The sequence below is a fragment of the Pieris rapae genome, chromosome Z (assembly GCF_905147795.1).
Source record: "Pieris rapae chromosome Z, ilPieRapa1.1, whole genome shotgun sequence".
NCBI lineage: Eukaryota > Metazoa > Arthropoda > Insecta > Lepidoptera > Pieridae > Pieris > Pieris rapae.
This window is the reverse complement of record NC_059534.1, coordinates 7,221,809-7,249,663: the sequence shown is the minus strand read 5'-3', so window position 1 is coordinate 7,249,663 and position 27,855 is coordinate 7,221,809. Positions and strand designations below refer to the sequence as shown.

General features: G+C 32.7%; 1 protein-coding gene across 1 annotated transcript; it reads right to left on the bottom strand.

Moving 5' to 3' along the window:
* On the bottom strand, nt 1–27,855 carry LOC111000274 (inhibitory POU protein). The gene is made up of 4 exons (XM_022269664.2): nt 27,663–27,855; nt 8,025–8,081; nt 4,211–4,393; nt 1–1,605 (listed from the first exon to the last, which is right to left on the bottom strand). Exons 1-4 carry the CDS (start codon nt 27,783–27,785, stop codon nt 883–885), a joined length of 1,086 nt encoding a protein of 361 aa, XP_022125356.1. The 5' UTR covers nt 27,786–27,855; the 3' UTR covers nt 1–882.

The following is a 27,855-nucleotide window of genomic DNA, read 5'->3' as shown; positions in this document are numbered from 1 at the left end:
TTATTTTGTAAAATGTATTGTACAGTAAGAAACAATTATAATATAATAAAACAGTATAGTATATAATAGTATTTGGTGATCAACTCTTACTAGAACCATAGCTGTATATAAATAAAATAACATTTGTTAAAAAATATTTAAAACTAAATAATTGTCGTCTTATGTCAATATTTACTCTTTACCTAGTCACAGTCTCAAGTACACTTTGTCGTTCTTTACATTAATGTACACTCTTGGAATCGCCTGCCCGAACAGTTCAAACAAATATTCCTCCCACGAATCAACACTTTTTTTTTCTTGATTTAAAACATTATTTGTTCTAGATATTGAAACGCACGTTCTACGATGGCAATCAAGACCATAAGTGCACATTTAAGCGGACATCCTTTCCTGATATCCATTTCGAGTCTGCGACGCGCAGTAATGAAATTACTAACATTAAACACAGAATATTGAATATTTGCAAGGCACATTCACTTTAAAATCCTGATTTCCAAATTTCCTTGTAAAATCTCCACAAAAGTATTGCTAACACAAATCAATATGTACGAGAAGCGACTTTTGTTCTTTGTGTTGATATGTATAATAATAATTCATTAAGTACCCTGTGATTTGAAAATCTAAAAGAATCGTTAAGTTAAAACCATAATCTGTAACAATATGTACACCGAGTAATAATTGCGAAATTTTTTAAGGATATCAAAAGAACGAGTTGGAAACGAGATCATATTATTGCTTACGACAGGATACTCTCAGCACTCATGAGCCGGAGCCCCAAGAGCGGCGGTTTTAGCCGTGACCTAGGCTAACGTAGGAGCGGTTGGCTACTCAGTACCCGTATCCAGCTCCTGGATAGAGAAGAGCAGCGCCGCCTCCCGACGGTCAGTGTTGGGCAGCGAACTTCATACGTTTCTGTTTTTGCCTTTGATTACAGAACCAAACCCGGACGACGTTCTTTTTAAGATCCAACTTTTCCGCAATAGCTGCTATTTTCTCACCAGATGGTCTCGGCTGTACGGCAAAATACGCTTCGAGGCTTCTCTTTTCTGGCGCGGCTATAGATGTTCTCTTTCGCTTTTTTTCACCGGCGGGTAAGACACTCGGAGCGTCCGGATCTCTTCTCTTATTTTTTGCTTGGGCTTCTGCCTCTTCTAACCAAGCTTGTAGTATAGGTTTTAAGGCTATCATGTTATTGTGACTCAGCGTTAAACTTTCAAATCTACATATTGTACTTTGTGATAGTGCGCCAACCCCAGGAAGCTTCAAGTTAGCTAAAGCTTTGCCAACGTCAGCTTGCGTTACGCCAAGTTTAATACGGCGTTGTTTAAATCTTTCAGCAAATGCTTCAAGCTCGCGCGGATCAGTATCAGTATCAGGATGCAATGAAGCACCGGGGTGTACTAAATGTGCTGGTGGAGCGTGAGCCAGGCCACCGGTGTGGTGGTGATGATTCATGACGTGATTCATTGCACCGTAGCCGTGTAATTGGTGATGTGGTGGTGCTCCTTCTCCCATCGGAGCAAGTGTGGTCATAGATGTTGCAGATCCGGGCTCAAGCATGTCTAATCCCTCCATGCCATGATGTCCCATCTGCGAGAAGAAAGGCTTTTGTAATTGGATTATGGTACTGCCTATACCACAACTAATGAAGGTATTAATTAATGACTATGACATAAATATACAGTTAAATAAATACCTACAATAAACACAACTAATAGTTTATGGCAATTTGATCGTATATTTTGAATACAAAGCAGGGATAATAACAATAGACTCTACTCGTGGGTGATATGGAAACATAAACAATAATCATTGTGCACAGATTTGCTCTCATGCTTTATGAGTGCAAACACTTGTTTTTTTGCAAAGGGGGTGAGTCTGTTGTGACGTTGATTGGATGCGAGTGTTTTACCAATATGCTTACGTTGTTGACCGGCTTTGTGACTAAAATGGATGTTTGAAGTATCAGAATTCATTCGTAGAAAATAATGTTTATGCAACCAGTATTGATTTTAATTAAGTAAAAACCAATGGAATAATACTGCGCCAGTATTATCAGTTACTACGGCACTAATAAATGAAATCTTTAAAATACATAAAGGAACATTACAAAATTATGAATTGTAAACATTTTTGGCGTTACAGTTTTGTAGTTAACATATAAAGAGCCGAAAAAAGACTAAATTGTATAGAAAAACCCAAACCCGAACCGGTTAGAAAAACTAAAGGAAGTCGAAACATGCCATAAGTCACACTAACAATTTTCTAGGTGCAGGGGTGGCGTTTTCGGTGCAGTAAGTACCGATTCTTCTGGGAACAGTAGATCACAATTACGTGGACATCAGACTGCGTGCTACACGGAATGTTACAAGCTATACTCGTGCTTTATATTTTTTGATTTGCTCTGTTGTGATCATCTACCTTTCTAAGATAGATTTGAGTAGTTGAAATGCTTATCTCATATCTTATCGATATATTTCTGAAGGTTTTTGGTAATATAATACATCAAATACAGAATGTATATAAATAATAGCTGTGGGTATATTGATTCGAAAAAAATCCAATAATAATTCCACTGTAGTCAAGGTTGCTTCGTAATTGTTCAGTCTAGATTAACATGTCGCCTAATAATACTGCACGTTGTTTTTAAATACAGTATGGTAGAAAGTTTCTGTGGCGATAAGATCGACCCTAGCACCATCTCCCAAGTGATTTCAGTGACAATTGCTTGCGAGTAAAAACGCTCATATGCCGTGTAATCCCACGGGCATAACTCCCCTTTGAAGTTTACGTTTTATGTTTAATTTTGCTCACTATTTACTTTGTTTTATAAGTACAGTAAAACACGCTCACTATATCGTGTAGTTTAGCTTTTTTTACAGGACGTGTTATGAGTATTCATTTCGAGACCTATCGCTTACAAATTTTATTAATTTATGGTTTAGAATTTAATTGCATATATTGCATATTTTACAATTATTATTTGACGAACCAATTAACACATACTAATTTAATATGTTTTCTTAACTAATGCTATACCTAAAGTACAAACGAACGATATTTATTTGTATAAAAATCGAATCGTTCGCTTTTGCAAAATAGAAAAGTAACATCTTTACATCCCCACACATTGCCAAGATTAAAATGTTTGACGTTTGATTCCAAACGACTCGCGTTTAGGTTTTCTTGTGCCATAAAGTACACATTACGTGGCGTCCCTTTCGGCGGAGGGAAAGAAACGAAAACTTTGAAGGGATAAAACTCTATATGTACTGAAAGCCTCTTAAGTCTTAGTTTTTTCATAAGTATCTTAATTTTTTGTTCCTATAATTAAAATAACGAATACAATACTATAAGACGTATGGTGTTAATGTGTCAGTCTGTCGTGAAATAAACAACAAAAATCTAACGATTATATCCCCTGCTTAATAAAGCGTAGCAGCAAAACAATTTGCAACGTTAATATGAATTAAACGAAATTGAACAGATGATGCTGTTATGATTACAAAACATGACTTCTCTTACATGTGTACAATATGGCTCAAAGGAGGGGTTGCTTTGCAATCGACTACATTACATCGAATAGTGCATAAAATTACCTCATTTTTATAACGGTGCGCATATATTTCTTACATGTTAGAGCTCTCCCGACTTCGCCCCTATATTCCCTAAGGAACCGACCCTCGCCGGTTACCGATATAGGAAGACTAAAAGATTTTCCAAGGTATGGGGCATACAGAAATGCATTTACCTTTATTATTATTATTTATGTTTCTCAATGGGTACACTGCCTTCCAATTTACAACAATTTTATTACTATTCCTTAGTTTTATATTCTTGAAATTCGATTGAAATGATTGGTATGGATTTCGCGCGAGTCATGGAATAGGGGAGTTTTATTGCTTAGTATCTAGTTTTCTTTATATTAATTCTCCATTCTAAAAGTAAGGATGATTTAGATGAAGCGTGTTTTTGGGCGTATGCCTTCATTTAATAAGTAATAACGGTATTAAAGTCTCATAAGCTACTTAAACCACTGATAGACTTGTTAAACACAATGCTTTTTGCTTGCATAGAAAACATTGTCTTTAATTAACCGAATATAACCATATTTAGTTTCAAGATGATTTGGTTTTATTATTTAAAAATATATAAGATATAAAAAAATGCTTTTTCTACTAGACCTAGGAATAAAAAGGAACTTTTATACCTGATGCGGCCGAGTGTTATGCGGTGGTGGACCCCCGACTCCGTGGTGATAGACCATGTCATGTTTGAGTTGCGGCAGCGGAGGTCCAGGCTGAGGACCTGACTGATGCTTGCTGATGTCCACTGCTGCTAGTGCTTCCGCTCTACTCAAGAGTCCGTCATTGAGACCACTGAATATGTCACCCTGGTAAGTAATTAGTTCATGAAGTAGTGAATTTAAGTTTACATATTTACGGGTTTATATAAAGTCGGAGGCGAAAGTTTAAAACTACGTACTAGTTTCATAAAATTATATATTTTCCAGGAAGCGGATAACAGGGTTGACTAACAACCAATTTAATATTGAAATAACAAAATAAGAGTTCTTTTAAGTTTGCACTGTTATAATTCATCATTTTTAAAAACAGGAATTTGTGTTACAAGTGTGTGATTAAACCAAATTAAATTATTACTCACTGTGCAACATAGGTCTAGTTCATAAGAGCAGTACTAATTCGCAAGACGTAATACGTAGTCAACATCAAATAGTCATGGCGGATCAACCGGCGGGCCGCGGACAGGGGTTTTTCCCGGATTACTTTAAATTATTTATGAGTGACTCTGACCTCGTGCTACCGAGAAACTCGTTATTTCGCCTCCTGGTACTCCTCAGCCGCTCTGGACGGATGCCTTGCGCGCGAATTGACTTTCAAACAGGCGGTTTATAGTGGAACACTTTTAAAGCGATAGTTCCGCATTTCGATTTACCGGTGCTACCCACGGAATAAGGGGCTTTGGGAAAACTTTGGAAAGTCTTGTTTTGTTTTGTGGCAAAAGATTTGACAATACGGAATAAGATTATGTGGGATATTTATTAAAATACTATGTTGGGTCAAAAATCATCAATCGTATCTGTCAAGTCGTATTGGGCTGGAGTTTTTAATTTATATGAAAAAGGGGATAATATCTTAAGTTCAAATCGTATTCCTCGTTTTTCACACATAGACGATTAAATAAGCAAATGATTAAAACAGCGGTTTATATAAAACTTTATTTTTATAGAACAGGGGGCAAACGGGCAGGAGGCTCACCTGATGTTAAGTGATACTTGTTTCTAAACACAGATATTATTCAAATCGTATATATCGTTACACAATCAATAATCATCACTCAACCCTGCCATAACACTTGATCAATTCAATCCCACCTCTTAAGTTTTAAGTGTGAATTGCTGTCATCCGTAATCCCTATACAAAAGGACAATCGAGCGTGAGAAATAAAAGTTTGTTTCTACCCTTCACGAATCATTAGCATCGCGTTACAAGAGTTGCCCCGGGAGCCGACCGTCTAATTGTAATTGCTAAACAAATCGGCCCCGTTCCGATGCGAGTTACATTATAATTTGTACTGATGTGCGCGTGCCAGCGAATTGGGCGTGAAATTACAGCATTAAGTGTCTTTGTCGAGTGTTTTGTGTGTTATAATAATGATTATTCGTAAATTATATTAAAGGATTTAATTTAAATGGACGGCCTTTTCGTATTGCGTTGTATTTCTTGTTTAGCTTATCCTAAAATACTTCTGATATTTTATACGTTCCTGTATTTTTTTAGTATCCGACTCTGTCCGTATATTTGTAATAGGTCACCGTATATCTTAACATTTATTTAATTATTTTATTTAAGTTTTCCTACAGCTAGTCACTAAACAGAATTCAAACAATTACATTATACCTACACAAAAGCCAAAACGCATTAAAACAGAAACATAAAGCACAGTTTTACAAAGCACAGTTCTAGGATTGATTCATTAGTAGATTAAAATTTAATATTTAATATAAATTTAATATTTAAAATAAAAATTTAATATTTAAAATGAAGGAACAAACAAACTCATTATTAGTAAAAGATACCTAAGTTTTTTCTTAATTTAAGAATTTTTTAGTCACCTTAAATATATCGATTTGCTGGTAATTTATGTTGTAATCTGTAGGTATACGATTACATTGCGCTGCATATATATTATATACTTTGTTCTATAACAAAATAAGTACATACATACATACAGAATTGCCGCATGACGCAAAACAAAGGGCTTACCTACATGGTACTACTAAAATAATCCATTACTATTATTACTCATCAACGTTCTCATTTAAGGGTTAACTGGCGACAACTCCTGATCCCTTGATACATCTGTGCCTCGTGATGTCGGTATCATGTGTCACAGAGATGTAAAATCCAGTGGGGGCCTTTGCACATGATTAGCCGGATAGAGCGGCATACTGCATATTATAATATTTCATGAATTTAATTACGTTCCTGTTATTTAGTTACTCAAAGTTATTAAATGTTAATTAAATTAAAGCCTTTGAAGTTTGAACCTTTGCCGTCTTCGTAATCCTATTGGTCATGCGCGAATTTTCAGGAAAAATAAATGTTATTCAGTTTAATAGATACGAAAGCTGGCCGCTTGTACATAGAATTTTAATTTTCCTATACATACCTTTCAACGGATACACTGACCTATCGAATTCTTGAAAATGCTGTCTTTTTAAACTTTTCATAACTGGCAACTATATTAAAAAAAAAACTTTTTTGACTAATGACCTGTATAAATAATATTATCGGTAGAGACGCTCCTTTTAACTGACAACAATTCTCAAATATAAGTTGCTGAACTCTATAATTCCATTAGTGCCAATATAATAAAATGACATAAATCGTTTAATTAAAATGTCAGACGTTTATTTTTGAAATGAAAATAATTGTACTTAAATTATACAGCTTTCAGATGAACATTGACATTCTTAATTGTATCGAAAATTCATATGTCCGTTATTACGCGTTTTAATCCACGTCATTTTCGATTACCACTTAATAACTTCGTGAATGCTTTAACACAATTATTTTTATATAATGTTTTCAGAGTCGTAACATGTCGTGATATGTCAATAATACAATCGCTACAATACCAGTGCTCATTTCCTACCTTTATATTTTATTTGTCCATATCTGTGTTCCAAACTCGGTCAGTGAAATGTCAACTCATTTATACGAAGGTTAACTTTAAACCTATAACGTATTGCTTACATTGTTTACATGATATCGTAATGCTATAAACGAATAGAATTGTTAATGATAAAGACATTTAATGTGAAACGTTAAACTTCGAACGCGTCTAACATAAGTACACACTTAAATATTCATAACAAATAACATAATACATAAAAATATACCTAATAACTAACCTTAAAATTTAATAATTAAAAAATATTATTAAAAAGAGTCCCTTTAGGCGAGGTTCCGAAGATACCCCTTTGAATAGCTAGACTAATTCTTTGTACGAGGTAGCTGCCAGCTCTTCGTTCTCCTGTGATGTGGACAATGATAGATATATTTAAGTACATAACATTATTCCCGTTTTTTATTTCATAATGTAAAATGGCTTGTAGAGAGATAACGCAATTACGTTTCATCGGATTATACGTCTACAAGCTCTGTCTACGTTTGATAATACTTATAAAATATATTAATTTAGAAGTTCCCTTGATCTTTACCTGTGCTCATGTCACGAAAAAATATTTTAAGCCATATAAACCATGATATGAATATTATATAACATGCAATATAGGTAGGTATAGTATGTTTTTAATAATTATGAAATGAAATAAGAATTTTACGTTGTTCATGTGTGTTATTAGTGGAGTATTTGTTGTGCACTTACCTTTGAGAGTATAATAGATTAACTTAAATATCTTTGGCCAAAGATAATCGCAAGCGCCATCGCAGTGCAACAAAAAATATTTTTTTTCGTTATGTATATATATTACTTACGTTATGTCTTGGTGACCAGGAATTGCACATCAACGATGCGTCTTCGAGTATTCGACTCTGAAAGGAAAATAGATTTATATAGGGTAAAAGTTATAAACAAAATCTTAATTTAGTGTTTGTATGTAATGTAACATTATATAGAAAGGTAATATGTATATTTATCTAAATATGATTTTGGGGATGACTATTAAAAGCAATTACGAAGGCTATTTAGTTTACCTTTGAAGATGGTGTTGGTGGAGTGGTAATGTATAATTGTATATTTGTAAAAACTCAAATTGAAATATTGCGTCTGATTTTGTTAAGTTGTTTCCTCTGTATTGAAAAAATAGTGTAATGCGACACTAATCCGATGTACTTCAGATAATAATTGTACATATTTTATAACATTTTTTGCTGTATTAGCAATGTGATAGAAACCCTTAATATACCTAAATAAGGGATGTCAAATCATTTCTCATAGAGTTTATGTTCGGGAGTGTTGCGAGTTATCTTTCGTTGTAAGATAATTTTGCTTAAACGTATGCATCAAAAGCGAAATAATGATGTACGTGTAGGATTGTTAACACTTCCTTTATGTCGTAAACAACGAGTGTAACTATTATACGAATGCAAACATCTCGCGCCAGAAGTAGGACACATCTGTGATGTGTCTTAGCTTTATGCCATGTCTTTGTCATAGCATAAATGCGCCTATTAATACGTTGTACACGTAATAATCACATACATACACGGATTTAGTGGTTTTGAAGTATGTATGACTATTCAATTACGGAATAAATTGTTTGTTGAAGACCGTAATCTTGTTTTCAAGAAAAATTGTCATTTCTGTAACTTATCGTACAACTATAGAATTAAAAGTATCTGAGGCAACCTCTCTTAAGAAAAATACAATATATAGAACTCACGCGGCATAAGGTTTTGGTAGGCATGGCATTGCTGTCAGGTCACGTGATCATTATTGGTGATATGAAATAGCCCGACAAGACGACAAAAAATCAGCAGGACAAAACACACTATTTGATACTAAAAGTCAGGGTGAAGGACTTGAAGAATGTTAGATAAATAATTGTGTACTAGGGTATAATGGGAATAAACTTTGTAACATTTAACTTTACAACATTATAGTAATTTGAAAGTAGGAGTTTTCTTACTTAAAAAAGATCGATTGAATTTGAATTAATTAACTTTTAATTAATTCTTTTATTAATATTAATTAATTTAATATTTAATGTTAATTGTAATACAAGGGACATTTATTCAGTGAAGCCTATTTATATAAACTAAATTTTCACGTTTTATACTACCAGTGTTTTTGCAATACCATTATGTGAACAATAAAACATTTTTGCACTTCGGTTTTTCTCAAAAGATAAGACAAATCTTAGTAGGTATAATATATATAAATTTTTTCACTAATTTTCATAATTATAAAGTTCCGAGTCAAGCAATTTTAATCCAAGTTGTATTTCGAGGCTCTTAAAATATGAGAGTCCAGAGATGGTTGTGACATCTTCCGCACGACTCCACTCCTAGTCGCATTAATAATTAATTCTTAGCCCTTTGCCGCGCCTGTTAAATGGTGTGACTAAATAAGGGTGGGCCGGCCCTGCCACCCGCCATAACCTGCTGTAGTCTACTAGCGCACTCCAAACTTTTTGAACGTTTGATTTCAGATAATTTCGTAAGATAATCTATGAAAAGGCTACCTAAATAAATAAATAAATTAATTTTATTCTAAGCTCTATATCAATTCCAATATAAACTATAAGAAAAAATGTTTTATTATAATAGTTACTGCTTACTCATGTTCTGAAATTTTGGTAAACAGTTTAATCAAAATATTTGTTATTTAAATGCTTTTTGATATGACCTTTATGACTGTGTCCTTATAATAACTAGTTCAATACAGAATTTCTACTCGTATGCAGATTAATTCCTTACTTGTTTATTCATTTACATTAGCTGCAAAGGTTTATTTGTGCGCAAAAGACCAGTTACAATATGTTAATCTGGCGACAATAGCATTTAGCTCTTGAACACACCCGTTAATGATGATTTTTTTTACCATTTCTTCAAATAATTTTATTTTGTTATATTCGATAGATTCGAACAAGGACTTTTTTTTAATTACGCCAATATGTTGTCTATTATCTTAGGAATTTTATTGGTCTGCTCTATATTTATAGAGTTAATTTTTATGGACAAAGAAAGTTTCATTGTCGTATAATAAGTGTAAATGGTTGCCATCTGTACATCTTCACACGATATTTCAGCTGTAAAAAGCACTCACGTTCATTTTCCGCAATTACAACGACATAATCGTATCTGAAGTACTCAAGAACTCCCAACAATCTTGCTTAAATCATGAGAGAATGAGCCTTAAATTTGCCAGAGACTTAAGGCTTTGTTAGAACGAGACAAAAACAGACAATGATTAGAGAATGAATGAGACAACTAGCCAAAGATTATGGTAATGACGATAAAAATATCCGATGAGGGTGGCGGTACTTAGAAGCAATTTAAAGATATTGTATTTAATGTTTCGAAGAGGAGTTTTAGGGGAGTGTACGTTATCGAGGCTTAGGGAGATTGCAGGGGCCCTGTAAAAGACTCAAATGTGAGCTGGATTTTGTGAATAGATTATTGGAGTGCACTCTGTCGGTGGATGTACGGAAAACCTTTAATTTTTATCGGATTTTAACTAGCAAATAAACATTTTAATATTTCTTTTATTACTGTTGTAACAAGGCATTTTATCGTAGACAAGTTATGCATACTGACTTTGAGTTATTATTGCCAGATAAAAATAATGTTGAAAATTTTGACTTGATTCAAATATAATTTTTTGTTATTCCCACGTAATAGTGTGCGACTTTCCTCCCTGAAGTCTTAGGTTCGATCTATGTCTATACATGTGCTTTCTTTCTATATATGCATTTAACATTCGCTCGAACGTTGAAGGATGTGATGAAGACAAAGGCTTGCATTGGAAACAAAAAGCCGATGGCGTATGTCAGGCACAGAAAACCGTTCACCTACAAATCTGATGCCCATGCCTGAAAAGTTGTAGTGCAACTGATTTATTTCAACTATTTATATAATACATATTATGAATTCATACCATTAATTTAATAATACTAAAATTTTAAAATTACTTGCGACCCGTTCATTAATCGTTTAAATAATGATTATTACCTACATTTGAGAATACCTCTATATATAGTTTGTATTAATAGAAATAGCCACTCAAATGACAACCTCACAATAGCTACATAACTGGATTTAATATAACGAGAAGTGTATACGTATATCGCATTAGTGGTTTTGTAGCTGTAGCAATAACCCTTAAACGTTAACTGTTATTGCCGATGGGTTCGTTACCTAGTAGGAAAGATCTTAGGGGGAAGATGGAAACGGTTACTTATTCACTTAATGGAGACCAGAAATTAGCGAATACCCTTAAGTGAAGCTTCTTGTAACAATAATAAAATTCCATTATGAGACAGATCATAAATAAAGGGCGGGAAAAGAAATACTTAGACCTTGTTTAAGGACGGATCTTTGACGTGTACCTTTAGTTTAATAGCCACAACATGACAACGATATAAGCAATATATAAGTTTTAGTACCTGATATATATGTTATACAGTATTTAAATTTCATAGAGAATTTTTGGTATTTTATGCATTACCGTTTTTAGGGATAATAAAGAACTTTATGTCATCAAGAGACAGGCGTTCAGTAGTACCGCTACGGGCTACGCATAGCAAGAGATCTTGCTTCAAAGTGATTAGGGGCAAAACGCGCTCGACGAATTTCAGCGCAACAGGGCGGGCCTGATCAATATAGGGCGGGGTCTCAAATTTGACGCTGCGTGCCAGTGTGCGCTCTACGCTAGTCTAATTGATTGACACAGACGGACTGACAGCCAGACACAGAGGCGTTTTGGCGGCTTTTTATTGTGTCCTTTGAGGGGAGATGGGGCCAGTGGTCAAATGTTACTGTGATTAATTTTAAACAATTATTGCTTTGTGGCATGGATTTAATTACCTCGAAGGATTAATTTGTTTAGATTATCGTTAATACATAACAACAGCCCAATTTGTAATATGATTTCAAACAACAGCATAGGCTGTACTTTATTTATTTATTCCAGTACTTCATTCATTTTATAATAATATGACGTCACATTACAAAGGCCGTTCTGGAAATCCACAATAATTCCTTTTGATTCTAGATTTATTTTTCGTCATTTATGTTTAATATATAAATTGTACTATCATATTCCTTTATGATATATAGAATTATCTGACATTTCATAATTAACAAATATTTTTTGGACTATGTGACAACATAAAAATAAAATGAAGAAATTTTTCTATTTGTAAAAGTGGAGTGACGATGTATTTTTAGGACGTACTCATGCTACTCATATTTTATTTCGGCTTTGTGGTGGTTTAATTGAGCGTTATATTTTACTATAGTAACTTTTTTATTGTTACGATTATAGCTGTAAATGAGGGGAAATATTGTGTTGATTATATTTACGAATAAGGTTTTCTCTAGATATATGAAAAAATCAGTCTTATATAATAGACCAATACAATTGTAACAAGAAAATTATTTCCTATTTTTCATTGCACTAAAACGTAGCCCTGTATTATATCATACGCTTAAGTGCATAAGTGCAATGTTGCATACACACAGATGATAACACAGTTTTGTTCCGACAATCAACTTGAAACGATTGTTTTCACAGGCATCAAATTAAGTACCTTAAGATTGTACGCTATGGTGATCCGAAAATCTACATTTAATTCATTTAAAACACCTAAATACCTCTTAGGGGCTCGAAGTAGGGATTTTCAGTATTTAAAGTAGTTTTAACCAAAGTAAATTTAAAAAACCGGTGTTTTTATTTGATGTAAGTACAGAAGTTTAAGTCAAAGTTTTTCAAAATCAGTAAACTATTTTATGACTAAATGTATCAATATCATAACACTCCATTTGCAAATTATTTGTTTGTTTAATTTTATTAACATGTCACGAGAAAATATAATCCAATAAAATTTAATTTAGTGTGTAAGTAGACTAAATGCAATATTATTTCCGCTGCACGACACTGATTGTACGTCATAGCGGAATCATAACAGATGCACCGCTATAATATAAAACTCATAAAAACATAAGGGGTGGAAGTAATGACGCCGATAATTATCTAACTACCAGCAATACACTTGACATGTTTGTGAATGAGTGCCGGAAGCCGGGGTGAATCCTGTGGTCACGTGACCCGGCGTCCGCCATCTTGTTTAACTATAAACTTCCGTTCCGGTGAACGTATAAATCAGGAATAGCAAACCGTTGGTTTGTGCTTTGATATCAATTAATATTTCACTTTACTATGTACCCGAGTTATTTTATTAACATTTGATTAAATATTATTTGTATAAATGTTGTATGCGTAGATAACGGTACTCTTTGAAGTTAGTTAAACGAGGTTTGTAGCGGTTTTGTGAATGTAATCTAAGTTGCCAAAATAAAAGAATTGTTTAGAGATAATCGTTTTCTATAAAACAATATATATTTCCTATAATACTATTTCAAATCAAAACAACTTTACTTTCAAATAACACTTGTACCAGAACTTGACATTTATGAAAAGAAGATTTGTAAAAGAGAGTAGAAAATCCACCTAAGCTTAGTATAGCGTGAACCTCAGCTCGTTTTATCAAGAAAATATTTTCTTAGATGTTGTGTAAGTTGGTCTTGAGCCCGCAAAGTTATTTTTCCAACACAAATATACATATTATACCTTATACCACCGCTATAAGGTTGAAAGTATTAACACAGTATCTCAATTGTCAAAGTTCAGCGTCTTAAGCCGATCTAGGGGACGCCAGTAAGGTCGCTGTCACCGACTATCAATATCTGTTGTAAAGTGACGTATGGGGTAGCAGAGGCCTTCTTAAATCGATAAATTGTGTTCTCTTCCTACTTAAGAAGTTGCGATGAGTTTATTGGCTTTATTGACATGCTGTCGTTTGAAGTTTCTTCTCTGGCTCCAAGCGGTTAGAATTCAGACTGAATAAGATATAAATCTTAGAAAAGTTATATAGAATGAAACACTGAGATGAAATAACGGTCTAGTTATAAACATGTCAAGTAACAGAAGTTGCTTCGAAACTTTAAAGTGGCACTAAGAGGATGATGATAAAACCTGATAGGTGGAATAGGTTTTTGAATATGTCCAGGTGTTAAATATTTTTCTATAACAGATCAACTTTATAATGCGAATTGCGGACATAACTGGCAATCTGGGAAAAAATTGTGACACAAATTAGTATTTGTCCACCTTCAGTAGTCTGAAGGTTTAAAATTATACAAGAATATCTTGTATAATTTTAATTTGTAACACATTTTGTTCATCTTATTTTAATTAAAATAAATATCATCTTTAACATTATGTTACAAGCGCCAAGGACGCTGAAGTTGTTTATCCATCTTAGAATTAAAAATTTAACAAGCTTTTGACGTTAATGATACAGGATATATTATATTTAATATTAGATAATAAATCAAAGTAAATCATACAAAATTTGTTACCACTGCCATGACTGACGGTGGTGAAATCGCGTGCACTTTACCGGAAACGATTCTTTCCCCAAACAGTTACCGAGTGGTGACCACTAGCACGTGTTAATAATTACAACCACTCAATGAATTCTAATCACACCATCATATTCACAACAGGTACCAGAAAAGAAAACTATTAAAAATGAATCATTATTACGATTGATGAAGAAGATATTTTAAAAGTAGGATATACCAGAACTTACGGTGTACCACACACATTCATGTCTGCACGTGAATGCACTTTACCGGGTAAACGAAAAAATAAAAATTTTGCTGAAACAAAGTTTTCAAAAGCCAAAAATTTAATTATTTTAGAATTGGTCGATTGCTAGGCGGATTATTCCATAAAATAAGTTCAGTTTTCAGATTTTTTGTCAGAAATATTTGAATTGATTGAAAAAGTCCAGATTTATAAAATATAAGTTTTATAAACTTATTTAACACATATGAACGCGAGCTACATTAATACATTATAAATATAATTCACCGCGACGGTTCAGATTTTAATTGCGGTTTTACCAAGCATATCAGACAAAAATTTCAAGTTTTTTTTTGTTTTAAAGTAAAATCTACCGATTACAAAATAAAATCAAATAAAACCTGTGTCCTTAGCTTACCTTACCTTAGTATTATTATAAAGAAAAAAAATTTACAGTACTTAGGTACCAGGTGGAGTTATAAAAATCCACTCCGTAAATCATAATTATCGTTTTTGACATTTTGAGATTGCTGTTACTACAAAAAACTCAGTTTTACTGAAATAGAGATAACTACGTTGTGGGTTACTACAAAATCATTTACTAAAAATTGCGAACGGTTTACCTATTCTCTAAATATCAGCGTAGGCACAGGCCTCAGGTCCTCAGGACAAAATACACCAAGAGTATCTGTATTTTAATTCATATATTTTTGTAAGAAGACTATTATTTAATTGAATCGTGCCAAGTTACTTAGGAAAGTGACTTTTATAATTCTATACAACTCACAAACAAGTCCACAACTGTGTAATTTGCAGTGAAGCTAGTTGGCATAACAAATCAATAATTTAACATCGAAATTATTATTAGGTACCCTAGAACCAAGACCTATGGTTGCTATTACTAAATTATTGACGTATAACCTATAGCCAATGTCGACTTTACTTCAAACTATGTCTACATCGGTGATATGAGTTTTGGTCGTATTAATATTGTTTTTTACTCATCTTATACGTATTTACAATAATTAAGGTTTGGTATTACTAGAAATATTAGTATATAAGTCATATATTTTATCTCTTAAAAATTATTATTAATTATAAGTACTATATATAATAAAAAACAAAATCATCATCCTAGCCATATGTATATTTACCAGGACTCCTACTATGTAAATACATAATAGAAGAATACGTACTTTGTATATCTGTATACTTTAAGAGAACTTAAATAGGAGAAACAAAAGAAGATTGACAACCAGCCACTTATGCAAGACCTCCAAAAGTATCGACCTCATTTACTTTGAGAGTTCTTTCAAAATATGTTGGCGAGTTTATATAGAATGAATAATTATGCCTTTAGTATGACGATGTAGATAATGAGAATAATTTGAACCGAATAAATCTTTGGTGGTTTAAGAACCGTCTTAAAGATAAACAATGTCTTTCATTCGAAAGTATGTCTTATTTTATGTGCATTATGCTTTATTTTTGTAAGATTATTTGATAGAAGGGTTGACGCTCGACACAAGGAAAAGCCTGTATCCCTCAAAACACATAACTCGAGGGTTGAAACATCAAGGCTCTATTTTACTCATAGCTGTTATAACCGATGCAGTCAAGAAATTGGTACCTTAAATTTGGAGTGGAAAATTTACATTTTCCATTCCTTTTGATCGATAAGAAAGCTGACTTTTATTCATTTAAATTTACGGAAATGTGTCTGTTGCTGTTTTAGTTAAAAGTTTATTTTTATTCAAATAGATTTAAAGTCGCGATCACTCAAGAACCAAGGGCTTTTTGTTTTCATATACGTCTTACGTTTAATACAAATTTTAGCATTGTTACTTTAATTTTTTTCTCACTTCAACACACCTACCAAGAAAAATACTCTGAATGAATTAAAGTTATAGTTTACGTAATATGGTAGAGTTTGTGGTACCGACGATCCAATATGAAAACTTGTCTAACTATACGTTCGTTCTAACATTTACTTGTCATTCAAGTCGCCCGGGAGAGAGGTTTAGAATGTAAACGTATCACAAAACGGCGAGGTTCGCAAGATTACATAGTTCCAAGATTGATTGTATCTTCTTTGTCATTGACTAAGACGCCAATCACAGACGCGAGATCGTTCCGTCTTTTGTTTTAAAAACTTAACCGCGCTCTCGCCCCTAAGAACGCGAACACATGCTTTGACCATTACATTATTTCGAATATAGATTACAAATCAATATATAAAATAGCCGTTTATCCAAGTACGTGACTAGCCATGTGAACCAACATGTGCTGGCAACCTGGGACAAGTAAAACAACGACGGTAATAACCCAAAATGACACCGCCAATTTACTGCCGCACTGCCCCGATCGATACCGCTTGTACACTAAAAAGGGTTGGCTAATGACAGTTCTTAAGAAAATTTCAGTATTTACTTTACTGCTGACAACAAGCCTAAATAAAGTTGTCAGAAATGCCTTTGTGCCTTGCCTTTCTTTTAAACTGATGTTATGCCATAGAATGCACACACATCTATGTATAAACATTACACATATAGATTTTAATGTCGTTCTTAGTTTATACAACCAACATTCCAAAGTCAACAAAAGATTTAATGTTATCAATTGGATACAGTTACAAAAAAAATACAAAAATATTAGTACCGTAAATAAGATTTAGTCAACATAAATATTTAAAAGTTGCCGATATAAATGTCGGTTATATGAATTCTTTAAATAAAATGAATATACATCGTACGTAAAGTAGACAACTGTAAGTCTAAAGCAATCGATCGTCTCGGATTCCGATCAAGCCGACAGGTTATGAGTTTCCATCGCGGGCCAATCATAAAAATGATTGCACGCGTAAATTCTACCATAAAATGTTGATACGATAATATGCAACCACACCACGGCCCCGTGATTTCCAAGCTTTGAATTATTTTCTACATTTTTATTTAATATTTTTTCGTTTAATGAATTCAGTTTTGAATATTTGATCACAAATCAATGGGCCACGCGGCTAAGGGGATTCACATAGGTATTGTGTCGCCAGTACTGTAGCGTTCTGTTCTGACCTGACCGATCAATGTAGTGCATTAGGCATAATCATATTTCTTTGTTAGGTCAAAGAATAGCGGAACGAAGACGGTATTTACAAGTTTATGAAACTCAATCACAAGGGAGAAAAGGAAAATCTATTGCAGGGAATAGAGGTATATATGTAGAACCTTATTATAGCGAGTAACAATAGAGGCTAAAGCCGTATTCATAGTATAGTGCATATCCCTCCCGTGGGCACCAAGTTAATTTCAAGTTTACGGAGCACCGACGTCGTACTCTTAGTTATTAAAATGCTAGACTCTCAGAGCTTAACAGGTTTTGGGAAATGTATATAGGAAACTTTAAGTGTATTCCCCAACACTAGACACGTCAAATTACAGGCACAATTTAAAACTGGCGAGTAGAACATTTACGTCCTTATGGACTGAATATAAAGACTTATCTATCATGGTTGCGCCTTTTACGATAAAATCACGCTAGTAATCTTTAGTCCATATTTAATAATAAGGCCGCGAGACTTTAGTGTCACACTTACACATTAACTTTAATGTTAGTTAAATTCTATATGACGTTGTTACGGCGCACTTCAATCTTTTAGGATGTCTGACATCGTAAATGTTGGAAGATAACTCTGTAATGATTTTAAAACATGATTCCAAGAAAATAAATCTTTCATTACGAGATCATTTATGCTTCTCATATTATTACTTGTATGTGAATTTATTAATTCATATTTTTATTCAAATTCTACGAGTAACGGATAAACCGACGAGCTTCGAGTTAAAATTTCAAACATTTGAAAATTTTCAGATCTTTCAAGTAAGAAGTAATGATTTATGTAATCACGAACCATCTGTGGTAGGCTATGGCCTACATATATGAAACAGAGAATATAATTTAAATATCATACGAGTATTCCGGTTTAGCTCAATAGGAATCATTAATGTAACAACAGGACAACTATACTAGAGAATACTAATAACAATATGAGAATTTCAAATCTAGACCTCGGTAGCACAAAATTGGTTTAAACCTTTTGATGTATGTAAGTATCACATGACAAATACTCAAACAGCGATACGATCAATGAAAACTAATCCCTACTTGGCTCAAGAGAACTTTAAAACCTATGCAGAAATGATTGAATAATGGATCGAACATACTTGTCGAAGCCAGTCCAACCACAACCCCAAACAGACGTTAAACTGGGTTCTAAAGGACCTTAAACAATTCTGGCGATGCTAAGTTGTGTCCGAAGCATGAAAGTTACGTAGGTACATGGATTTCACACTACTTACTCAGGGAACCAGACGTTTTTCATCTACGTATTTATTGAAAACAATTTTTAATGAAAACGCATCATAAGCGATTCGGTACTAAATCACAGAATATTATTATTAGTGTAAAGCTTACACTGATATCTGACCAAAGTAGCACTGATAGTTACGAATAGACGGATTCGTATAGAACATGGAAGATTGTTCATATCTCTTTTATAGATTATCGGCAAAGAGAATTTTATTTGACAAAAAAATACGAACCCGTTTCATGATTAATGTTCAGCAGGCATTTCTAATACTTATTGTTTAATTAATTTAAATTCAGGATTAAGGATTAAGTAAATACTTTTAGCAACAACTTCTTAATGTACTTATAAGCTTTTAAAAATACGAACCTGTATCATATACTTACTGGTAAGCTGGTATTTCTTATGTTGTTCAATTATTGTGTTAAATCAATTTAGATCAGATATTTTCAAAAAATCCTTAAACTATACAACCGCTCTTTAGTAAATGTATGTTAATGCTATTTTTTAAGTTATTCGAAAAAGTTCAGTATTTAGTGGATTGAAATATATGTTAAGTCTGTTTTTTAAGTTATCCGGAACAAAAAGTTCAGTAATTAGAATGTTGCTCGATTTGGAGAATGACACATAATTTTCAATTATTATAATTTATGTAATGAAAAGGTGTGACACAATAGAGGTACCAATTCAAACACTTTGAGCTTATTTCCGGGCCTCGAGCAGCGAACACCGCTGCCGCACAATACGGCGGGTCACTGAATATTTAAGTCGTAGTTAGCGACACATTCTGAGTTAACTTGTGGTGCAGTTAACTCATAATTGAGTGTGTAACGTTAACCAAATTGTTAGTTTGCTGCCCACTCATATGTCACCTCGTATTCTTTAATAAGAAATACTTACGAGAAAACTATCAATCATACTGCATTATAAAGGCTCTTGTTTATCCAATACTGGTGACTTATAATTATGACATTTGTACGAATTGTGTAAACTGTGTTATTAGCTTTTATAATTTAATATGGCTAGTTAATGTGGTTAATGAATAAATAAGTTATTGGGTTGTAAAGTTAAAAAAATCGCAATTAAAAAGAGGTTCAATAAAAAACGCTTAGTTCTGGAACGGCGGACGTCGAGGTCATGCGGATGGAACATCTATTCTGCCTCGACGTCCACGGATCCGAATAATTCCTCTGAATGGTCTCCGTGGTAAATGCGGTAGAAGATTCAAAGTATGTATATGTTAATAGGAATCATCAAAACACATGTTGCAGACAAAATTTTATATAAAAAACGCATTTATTCGTAGTCTTAAATACGTACGTCTTTAGGATGTCGTCAATAGCTTAGTGCGCCTAGGATTTAAAGATTCAGACTTGAGACTTACCGCTAAGTACTCGAATTGAAAGTAGGTATTGGATGTTGACTTACGGGCGTCATACTCAGCGCTGAATCTCAGCTGTGATTACCCAAAAATATATATTCTATACAGATAAAGTAAATTTTACCAAAATAAACTTGATTGTAAAATATAAATTATGAGTTACGAGCGAGAGATTATTACAAAATAAAGAACCGAGGAGCTTTTTAAAAAGCAACCAAATAAAAGCACGCGGCACAACCCACGCAGAACGTATGGCAATTCATTTACGATTGTTAAAATACAGCAAAAGGTTTATTTTTTACTTTATTTAAGATATTAAAGAAATAAAATAATGTTTCGCTAGGAATCAAACGCAGATGTATCGGTAGAGTCCCTCATTAATCACGACGGTAAACTTAAAAATAATAAAACTAGAAAAAATATTATAGGAGTATATTCTAGAACTTCGAGTATATTTTTTTTTGATACAAAAACATTTTTTTGCTATAAGAATAAAATATATTCTAGTAATTATTCTTATAAACACTCTAATACTCTATTACTCATAAGAGTAATTATTTAATAGTAAAGAAAACGTTTTAGTTAGTAAATAATGAAATAAACCTTGTGATCAAAAGATCAGGTTTATTTCATTATTTTATATTAATAATATAAAACAATAATTTTCTTGAATAGTGTACTTTTTCATTATATATTATTTATCAAAACACCTACATAACGATACATTTGAAAAGATCCATCAATAACCTGAAATAAGATAAAAGAATTCTCTGTATCGAATAGAAGTTTGTTTGCAGATCAAAGGTTTCAATACATGCATTTTCTTTTTATTATAATAATCATTCCTTTTATGAACGTAGACGTTACTATATAAGTCGAATAACAATCGTCCGTGGCCGCTCACCCTCGTCTATGTTTTGTTTGCAGTCGGTCATGAGAGGCATCGTTTGTCCTTCCTTCTCGTGAATAATCCTCCATGTGCCTGTCTCACAGTACACTGTGCTTCTCGCCTCCATGAATAAAACAAGATAGCACCGGCTCGCTCTACCTGTCTCATTCTGTGTTGCAAAATACCCTATACGTCAAAAAGAGATGGTTGTTGATCCGAAGCAGAAATGCAATAAAACCTTGTGCCTATACGTGAGATTTGCTTCTATTTTACAGGGTATAGCTATCGAGCTATACGTAGCTGTTTTGTTTTATTTGTTAAGCAGACGGTTTGCGCACGTGTTAATTTCCGCTTAATTTCGGATAATGACGTTACTTATTTCATTTACTCTGTTAGTAAAAATCTGCGGTTTCGTTTCGTATTGAATTTCAGGTACAGAGATAATGGCGATTTTTAAAAGAGATTTACTATACAAGAGGAATAAATTTTTCTTTTTGAAAATCCATGTTTTTATATAACGAGTTTATGAATTTAATATGTTGTTGCCAGTTAAATGAAGGTTAAGTAATAAAACAACAAAATGAGTTTAAACTGATCTGAGTTTTTAAATTTAAAGTTTTAAACTTCACATTTTCGGAAGTAATTTGGACAAAGACTTTAATTCAAGGGATGAAATATTAATTCTGTGTTGTCAGGGCCCATTTATTGGTAAGATTTAGTAGTGTCACTTTGGTGCGTATTTATAATTAAACAAAAATTGTAGCGATATCTAACCTCGAACATGTCTATATATGTACGTATCTAACAATTTGTATACCAACTGCGTACACTTCTTAAAAGGCCAGATACCGATAGTATTATCATAGTTATAGAATATTTCCGTTAATTCAAAAAGTAAATGGTTATGACAATAATATTATATATTATATTGTTGTCAAAACTCAATTTAATTCATTCATTACTTATATTGTAAAGTGGTTAAGTTTCAGTAATTGTAGTGGTAATAGTTGGATCTACTAACTACTAAACCGATTTTTAAAATTCAATCACCAATAAAAACGCCACGCAAATTTTGTCATATTTTTACGCGATATAAAATCTACTTTTTCGCGGTTGTCGGATTTGAAAATAAATAGTAAATAAACGGTAATTGAAAAATATTTCTTACAATTAAATGATTAGAGATATTGATAATACCTAAAAAATGTTTTACACGAAATCTATTCCGTTTTCATCAATATCTAGAATGGTTCACGAGGAAGGTTAAGGTTTACGTTTCTGTGCAGTTGCTCGTGCGAAGCCGTGTCGGGTCGCTAGTAATATTATAAAACTAAAGAGTTTTTACTTGTTTGGTAGAAAGCATTAATCTCGAGCACTAGTCGTTCATTCCTAAATATAACATTTGTAGTGCGGTACTGAGCAACGGTTAAATATATTGCAAATATTTAATATAGAAAAATCTTACTTATTAAAAGCTTCCCTTGCCTGCGCTGCATCAACTGATTGTAAAAATTATTTATGTATTTTTAATAACTTTTGTAAAACTTCAAAACCAAAGTAGGTTAATAAGTTAACAATCAAGTTAAAGAAATTTTGTTCCCTATACAAATCTGTTTGTTGTAGTGTTTATTTTTATATTCAAATTAAAGCGGTGGACATCAATCCTGTGGTTTTATTTAAACTTTTATGTAGGAATACCGTTTGAAGAAAATAGGTCCCTATTAAATACAGAGAATTTTTTTTATAATACAATTTAAATAGTGCGTTTTAAGTAGAAGTCGGTCGGACTGCCTGAGCATTCTAATGGTGTTGTAGGTTATTTTGGATTGTATCCACATTAAAATTATTGTGGATTCATTTTTAATATACCATGGTGAATCGACAGTGTCCCGAAGCACCTCGTTCTGAAACCGTTGTATTATTTCTACAGCTGAATACCATATGTCACACAGGCATTATGAAGTCTACTACTAAATAACACTTATTTATAAAGAAGCAATTTGACAGAGGCGATTGCCTTTATATATTTTATATTTATTGTTCTCTATCTAATTCTCTTCTTTTCTTTTTCATATGTTCTTTCCAGTTTGGCAACTTGTCATCTTGGAGCATTCCTAAGTTTTTAGCCATATGTAATAGCATATTCAATTTTTGAGTCCGTAATAAATAATGATCTGTACGGTATGGCTCGATTAGTAAAAACGACATAAATAAATATGAACTGGTTCAGATTCTCCACTTAACTTATATATATTATATAATTTCAATAGCATTTGCATAATTATCACTGGTAGACATTATAACACTATTGTCAGCATATTATAGCTATATTTGTGGTATATCACATGGTTACTTGAGGTATAGGATCAGCCCAATACACTTCCTTGTGGTACTCCCGGATTAATTCCATCAGTTGAATGGTTCTTCGTATCTCTGACTTGTCAAATGCTTGTATCTATAGAAATATAGTTGGACAAACTTTTTTCTCTTTAAGTCTCTATGATGTAAGTAATCCTGGATATATTACCCTAAACGAAGCGTTAATGATATTTGTTAATTTCACAATGCCTTTTCTAGGTAAATTACTTAAGACATGTTCTGTTATTAAATCATACCCTGGTGATTTTTTGGATCCAAGTTTTCGATTTCTGTTTTTATTTCACCAAATGTTACCAATTTTATTTTCATCACATCTTGTTCGTTATTCTTCCAACTCTCACTCAGGTAGTTTCTTTCTTTGAGCTGAAAGATGTTACAGAGATATCGAGAAAAACTTTATATATAAAATGTAAGATTTTCAATTTCTCTGTTTATATGTTCTTTAGACTTTAATGGTTTTAAGATTGATGTCATTATCTAAATTAATTTAAAATCCCTTCCAGTTGAAAATAATAATTAATAACCGTTTTCAGGATATGCTCTCTTACAATTATTATGATAGGCGAATGATCGACGTTCATATTTTATCGATCTACAATAAGAATATATGTAAGTGAAATATTTTTATAAACAAATATGTGAATTAAATCTAGTTTCCTTTTCGGATCAGTTGGCCTTGTAATATCAACGGGTTAGCCATTTAATGTAATTGATACAATGGCTTTAAAAATCTCTTTTGCTTTTGGTGTAGACAGCGTTGATTCCCAATAGGTATTATATGCAATTAAATCGCCTCATATTATGAATCCATTTTCTGAGTTCTGAAATAATTGAATGTATTGATCTCTTTTGATGGAATGTCTCGGTGCACTATATATGGCCGATATTACCAAAATATATCACAGCTTGGATTTCAATTTATTCGTCTTTTTTGGAGTATGGTGTTCAATATTTTCTATTATTTTTACAAAACTACCTCGTCTAGCATAATTGTTTGAATGTATTGCATTATAAGTTACAAGTTCATTTAACTTGATGTATTGCCTTATAAGTAAGCTATCCCTTTAACTTGATAAAAGAGATATATGTCTTCAGTATCAAGAACATCTTGTAGCTCTTGTTGACAGAAGGCAAAGAAGTTAAAAAGGCCATGGAAATCCATTCCACGGCATAATTTTCAGAATGTTGGGTACTACAGGTACCATTTTAATTGCTTATATTATTTTGTTCAACAAGACATATTCTTTTGTGGAAAGATTCTAAGCAGGTATTTTGTCTAGTTTTGTATTTTTGTTATCGTTTTATTTCGACTTATTTTGGCTTCGATACCAATACCACATACTTAGCACTGGTCTGGTTACTAGCATGTAATCACTGCTTGCTTGGGTTGCACCATTGGCTTGTGTTGACCATTTTGATATATGTAATTTTCTGGTTACCGTTTGTTTTTTTTGTTTATTATTTTCAACTGTCTTTTATTATGTATTTACCGTGTCTTGATAGTTTTTATTTAACCTAATATTACTTAGGCTTAAATCTATTAGGCGTTTGTAAACAAACGATTAATAATCCAACGATTTTAAGATAATTGTTATACCAACTTAAGGCCTGTATATTGATAATGCAAACATATGTCCAAACATATAATGATAGAATTATGTAATAAAGTGTATAATCTATTTAAATAATAAATTACTTTACGCGTACTTAGTACATGTTTTTATTCCATCGATATAAATCTATTTGGAATCATTGAGGATTTACTTAGATTTAAATACCTACAACTTCAAGGAATAACTAGTGCGTTACTGGACTTTAGTGCTGCAGGATTGTATTTGTTGGCGGACTTCAAGCTCTTGGAAATAAATATATCGTACCGCTATCGTTTTAAAATACCTCGCAACTCGTTCCATAAAGTCACGGTGCACGAGTCAAAGGTACTTAAATAGGTAAAGTGAAACATCAGGTGTTGAAGTGGTGGATGGAATGTTGCCTGCAGCCGGAACATCCGATGATGAAAGCTGCAGGCTTCCATTCTGTATTTGTTGATTGGTCAATTAATTCTTTGAGCATATTTTTCGAAGAAGTATAGCAAGTAATTATCATGTCTCTATATCTTTGTCTCTATATAAAGCATGAAAGCCTGAAGAGAGTGTAGTTTTCCCAAAATGTATATATGTAGATAATGGTAATGGTAGTTTTAAATTCACTATAGTATTTTTAATATCTTTCAATCCATAGAATCTAAATGCAACTAAAGAATATGATATAAAAATGTTTAAGACAATTGTGGTATAAAAGATTAAAAATCATTTTTTAAATTTTTAAAAGAGAGACTCTTTAGTGACGTACGTGACTAAAATTTTTAATGAAACTATAATAAAGGCTTCTATTATTATTATTATTATTATGGAATATTATTATTATACCGTCATTTATTTAGTCTCTTCACCTATAATGAAGTCCAAAAAAATTAAGTTATAATTGTTTATTGATGATTATTAATTAATTTCATCTGAAGCCTTATATAACCTTTGTTATTATTAAGTTTTTTTACCCTGGTATACCTATCTTAGGTATACCTTTTTAGAAGATTCTTGTGGGAAATATTATACATGTCCTATATTCTTTATAGGATATTTTTTTTTGCATTATAATGAAAATTTTAAAAGAAAAAAAGAATCATATTTTAAAAATATTAATAATTCGTTAACTGTGTGAATTGAATATGCATATCGTGTTATGATTGTGTCAGTTGATGTGTGACTGGAGACTGGAATCCCACTTGATATCCAAGAATGAAATGTTACCTGTGAATAAAGTTTATTAATATAGTCCCTAAGCATAGCTTTCAATGTTTTATTTGTTGTCAACATGTACAAACGACCAGTGGCCTACGTTTTATATGAAAATATTTAAGAAACGTATGAATATTTTCAAAGTGGCTGGCTACAGAATTACGTAGCAGCGACGCTACGCGCAGCTAGCGCTTTTTCGTAGCCGACGGCCTACGGATGAATTTCAGTTTCTTTTAATTTGTAAACAAAACCTGTCGTAAAGGAATAAATTCCGTAATACGCAACATAAAATATGTTTTATCAAAGGGAACATTGGAAAAACTATACATACATTACTACAGTTTAAGATAAATAAGAATTATGAATCTTATGTTTGTATTTTTTATTTAATATAGTCCTTCTTTAATAACAATTTTTAAAAAATGTTTTAAAATCCTATAAAAGTATACTACCAATTGAAACATTTAACTTCAATAAAAGTGCGCGCCCGTCGGAATTTCATTGCTGAAGCCGTCGCCGTTTCTACCGTCGGTGATAACAAGTTTGTGTAAATGTTGTATCGTTTAACTTTTATTAAAAATAAAATTATCAGACGCTTTCAAAGTAATGATGACGATATGTTTACAGGAATAATAAACAATTTAACGATATATCGACTTTTCTTTTTATAATTAAATTAATATTTCAATAATTGACATTCTATAACTCGTACTGGTAATTTAAAACGTGGGTGGCCTTAAAATCTGTAGAATTTTAATTTTGTAAGTTGTTTCTACTGAATTTTAATAACATTGAAAACTATGCAATGGGAAAACAAATTCGCTTATCGTACAAATGTAAATGGAGCTCCATAAATCGCATTGCAGCAAGCATACATTAGACATAAACGCGCAGCAAATTGGAATATGTGTTTGTTCTGTTGTGTCCTTGGTAGTGTTTGACTGAGTAAGTTATTACTTGGTATCTGAAATATATACAAAGAAGACTCACCGAAGGGTTGGGTACACATCGCCGCGGGTCAGAGGTGCGGTACGTTGGGCTGTACCGACCAGGGAAGCAGCCCGGGGGTGCCATGAGACCCCCACCGGACTTCATCTTCTCCGGTGAGTACATGGCACATGACCCCCACGGGTCGTCCTCCAACTTCAACACCTTGGAAGGTGAGTGGTACTGCCGGTCGAAA

Bases quoted from the DNA above. Each gene is read 5' to 3' on its own strand.
- LOC111000274 (XM_022269664.2), bottom strand. From the start codon at position 27,785: ATGTACTCACCGGAGAAGATGAAGTCCGGTGGGGGTCTCATGGCACCC. The intron at 8,082-27,662 runs GTGAGTCTTCTT...TTTTCCTTTCAG, and splicing joins GATGTGTACCCAACCCTTCG to AGTCGAATACTCGAAGACGC. The intron at 4,394-8,024 runs GTAAGTAATATA...ATTACTTACCAG, and splicing joins CCTGGTCACCAAGACATAAC to GGTGACATATTCAGTGGTCT.